The sequence below is a fragment of the Lepisma saccharinum genome (assembly GCF_977018435.1).
Source record: "Lepisma saccharinum chromosome 12 unlocalized genomic scaffold, izLepSacc3.1 SUPER_12_unloc_1, whole genome shotgun sequence".
NCBI lineage: Eukaryota > Metazoa > Arthropoda > Insecta > Zygentoma > Lepismatidae > Lepisma > Lepisma saccharinum.
The window spans coordinates 2,770,074-2,774,240 of record NW_028142891.1 but is presented as its reverse complement, the minus strand read 5'-3'; the positions used below and the strand labels follow the sequence as shown (position 1 = coordinate 2,774,240).

At 48.1% G+C, this 4,167-nt stretch overlaps 1 protein-coding gene across 1 annotated transcript; it reads left to right on the top strand.

Moving 5' to 3' along the window:
- Positions 1-3,460: 3,460 nt before the first annotated feature.
- LOC145982131 (uncharacterized) lies at positions 3,461-3,898 on the top strand. The gene has a single exon (XM_083115697.1). It carries the CDS (start codon positions 3,461-3,463, stop codon positions 3,896-3,898), a length of 438 nt encoding a protein of 145 aa, XP_082971823.1.
- Positions 3,899-4,167: the final 269 nt, after the last annotated feature.

Genomic DNA, 4,167 nt, shown 5'->3' with positions numbered 1-4,167 from the left:
GCATGATTGCGGTCCTTGATGGCTGCACTGATCTCCGCAGTCCACCAGGGGACTGGGCGTCGCCTCGCAGGTCCACTGGGATGTGGAATGGAGGTGCGTGCAGCATCATGCACTCTTGACACAAATATATCTAAGGCGTCGATGGCTGGCAAAGTCGACGCTAGATCGACTTCAATGTCCACTGCACGCTCGAAGGCACCCCAGTCGGCCCGACTGAGATGCCAGTGAGGGTGTTGTTCACGTGAGTGCTGAAGATGTTCGAAAGTTAGAAGCAGTGGGAAGTGATCACTCCCACAGAGATCAGGGTGAACGCTCCAAGATGTGGTAGGAGCAAGGCTGGGACTGCAGAAGGACAAGTCCAACGCAGAGTGTGTGCCTGAGGAAGGACTGAAATATGTGGGAGTCCCATCATTCAGCAACGTTAAACCTGATGCCTCACGGAATTGATCTATAATTTGACCCCGGGGCTCTGTACGAACGGAGCCCCACAAACTATGGTAGGAATTAAAATCGCCCAAAAGAACTACAGGAGACGGAAGTTGCTCGAATATAGAAAGGAGGTCCTCAAGAGAGAATCGCTCCTCCCTTGTGATGTAGATACAGCACACAGATATTGGCTGTGGTAGCTGGACCCGCACGGCGACAGCTTGGAGGGGGGTGGTGAGAAAGATTGGTGTTGAGTGGATGGTATCTCGAACACCGATTGCAACACCACCGTGTGCACGACGACCCTCAGGAAGCTTGTCGGTGCGGTAAAGCGTGTATCCGTTTAGAATCACTGATTCATTTGGACGAAAATGTGTCTCTTGGAGACATATGATGGCAGGGTCAAATTCAGATATTAGAATTTGCAGTTCCTCGAGATGTGTACGGAAACCGTTAAGGTTCCATTGGAGACAATAAGCCATAGCTGGAGGTATGGGTGTTACCTTTTAAGGCGTACTTTATTTCTAGGCCCTATCACCTTGATAAATTCTTCATCCGCGGCTTCGTCCTGTATCATGTCCTCGGGTAAGGACACAGAGGGCGAAGGGGATGAAGAAGGGGGAGTGGGGGCGGGTGCTTTGAGCGCCCGCCGGGCAGCCTTCAGCTGCGCCTTAAGTTTCAGGGTGGTGGCTGCCACCCTGACTGGAGAGCTAGTAGACTTCAGAAAATATTCCCTTGTATGCACCTGCTTGAACTTCCTCTCTGTGGAGCGAGGAGTGGTTGCTGGTTTCCTCGAAGCAGGGCGGGCTACTACGGGAATCGTTGGAGTTTGAGTTGACACGTCGCTGGTTTGTACACCCACACTGCGGCGGGTAAGAGCAGCTGCAGCAACTGTAGCGAATGGCACAGGTAAAGTGGTGCGTATACTTTCCCGGAGACGTTGTTTTGCTTCGCCAGCAGAGATTTTCTCTGTGACGACCAACTCTCTGATTTTCTTCTCTTGTTGGAAGGAGGGGCAGTCACGATGCCAGACTGGGTGCTCGCCTTGGCAATTAATGCATTTGGGACCAGAAGAACAAGGTTCGGTCCCATGATCAGGCAGACTACACTTACCACAAAGGGCGGTTGTGGCCTTGCAGGAAGGCTGAGTGTGCCCAAAGTGCTGGCATTTGAAACATCGCATCGGGTTAGGGATGTAAGGTCGGACTTTTAGTCTCAAATATCCAGCCCGTACAATATCTGGGAGAGTGGTCGTTTGGAACGTTAATATAATAGAAGCAGTTGGCACAAGTTCTCCGGATTTTCGCGTCTTGATGCGGTGACATGTTGGTCTGAGAGTGCTTCAAGAATCTCTTCCTCCTCAGCATTTAGCAGATCCCAGTGGCGAATTACACCTTTACTACTGTTAAGTTGACGATGGGGTTCAACATTAACAGTGAAATGGCCCAAAGATCGTAACTTTAAAAGGTTGTTGGTCTGGCGATCTGTGCTGGTCTGGATCAGTAGACTCCCGTTTCTCAGCTTCTTTATTTCTGGAACATCGGAACCAGCGGCGTAGTCTAGCTGTTTCTTGATAAGGAATGGTGACAAGTCCTTCAATGTAGCAGCTCCGTGTTTCTTTGGTGTTGTAGAAACATCGTTACTATCGGTCTTCTCAACAATACTGATAACAAGGTAACGTGGCACGTTACTTGTCTTTTCCACAAATTGGAGCGGGCTCGAAGGCCGCGCTCTTTTTGGGGGTTTCCCCCCGTTTGAGTTGTTTTTTGTACCCATATACAAAATTATTTTATGGTGGAGGGTCCATAAATTGTCGCCTCGACATGCCCTCTATGCCGAGGAAGGCCTACCCCCAAAAATGGAGGCTACTCGAGGACCAAACCGAAATCCCCGAGGCCACGTTCGCGACTGCACCTACCCCTGCAGCCAACACTGTCCCATCGGCACGTGCAACTCACACCTTGGGATAGGGGTTTTTTATCGAGGTTGTCTCCTCTAGCAGGACCCTTAGTTATAGGGAGGTCAAAGATATGGAGATGAATGACGTGATGAAATGGTGAAAACGTGAGATATGGATGTGAAGAATGAGTGAAATGATGAGATGAAAATGACCTCCCTACCTTAGTTTCTTAGAGGGAGGTCAAAGATATGGAGATGAATGACGTGATGGAATGGTGAAAAACGTGAGATATGGATATGAAGAATGGGTGAAATGATGAGATGAAATTGACCTCCCTACTAAGCCCCCTCGCCCCGTCAAGGCAGTCCTACATGGAGGGGGCCGACTACCATATGTTTTCGTCGATGGGCCACACCCTCGCTGAGCAGCACTTCGATTCGTATGCAGTCGTCTGAAAATGGCTTGATGAGTGGTTTGTCTCGAAAGAGAAGGAATTTTTTGACGTGATATCCACAAATTGCCCGAGAGGTGGGCAAAATGTGTAGCTCGTGAGGGCAAGTACTTTGAATAAATTTCTTGTTGCTTTCTATGAACAAACCATGTGTTTTTCTGACTACAAAACAGCAGATTTAAGCTTATACACCTGGTATATATGTAAAATTTCGCATCGACACAGTCAATAAAAAGGAACTTACGTTCTAATAAACAAAGTTCTCATGTCCGCCGTCAGAGGGTAGCTCCATCTGGCAGCTTCATATTGTTGCGGCTGCCACCTGGTGGTGATGGGTTGTACTTCCTTATACGTGGAAAGTAGTCATACTTCAACCTCTGAGTTGAACGGATATGTTTTTGCGCAGCTCCTGAGTGCAGTGAAGTGTAACGGAATGGGGAACAGTGTTGTGCAGTGGCGTCTGGCTATAGGCGCGTGGAGCAGGAGGTGGAGGCCCCAATCGGGGCAAGCGAAAGGGCAGCTCCCCACTAAAGAAGTGCGTTTGCTTTTTGTGGCCATGATTACTCTGGTGTTATTAGTGTTGAGTGGCTTGGAAAAGAATCCTGGCCCCTGCACCATCGAGGACGTCATGGCAAAACTTGACTCCATGGATGAAAAACTTAGCTGTGACGAAAGATACGGCCATGTTGAAGGGTGAAATATCCAAACTCACAAAGGAACTGAATGACATGAGACAAGAAAATGACAGGCTTAAGCAACAAGTGCTAATGAACGAGGACCCTATAGATAGATTGGAAAGTCAATCAAGAAGAAATGACCTCGTTTTCTACAACATAAGGGAGGAACGTGAGGAGACATGGGCCAGAGCAGAAGACTTGGTAAGAGAGTTTTTATCAACGGAAATGGGAATCGAGACTGATGATTTCGACATTGACAGAGTGCATCGTCTCGGCAGGGCAAACGGACGGACCCGGCCAATAATTGTAAAATTGGCATTTTATAAAAGGAGGGACGAAATTTTATTGAACAGTTATAGAGCCAAGAATACACCAGTCTATACCCAAGAAGACTTCACGCACGAACGCGGATGGTACGTTCCGAACTCGAACCGTACCTTATAGAAGCAAAGGCTCGTAGTCAACATGTAAAATTGCAATATAACAAGTTACTCATAAATAAAAAACCATATACTTTGGAAGAACTGAAATCCCCTAACAACGTCTCATCAAAACCACTTCCAGCAAGTTCCAGAAACACACAAGTAAATTCGGCAACAACCTTGAACAAATGACCCCAATCGTCTCCAGGAAAGAAGGAAGTCGTCGACCTCAGCAGGAACAGCAGGACTCCTCCGCCCCTTCACACAGTGGACAATCGACAGCGTCTAGAA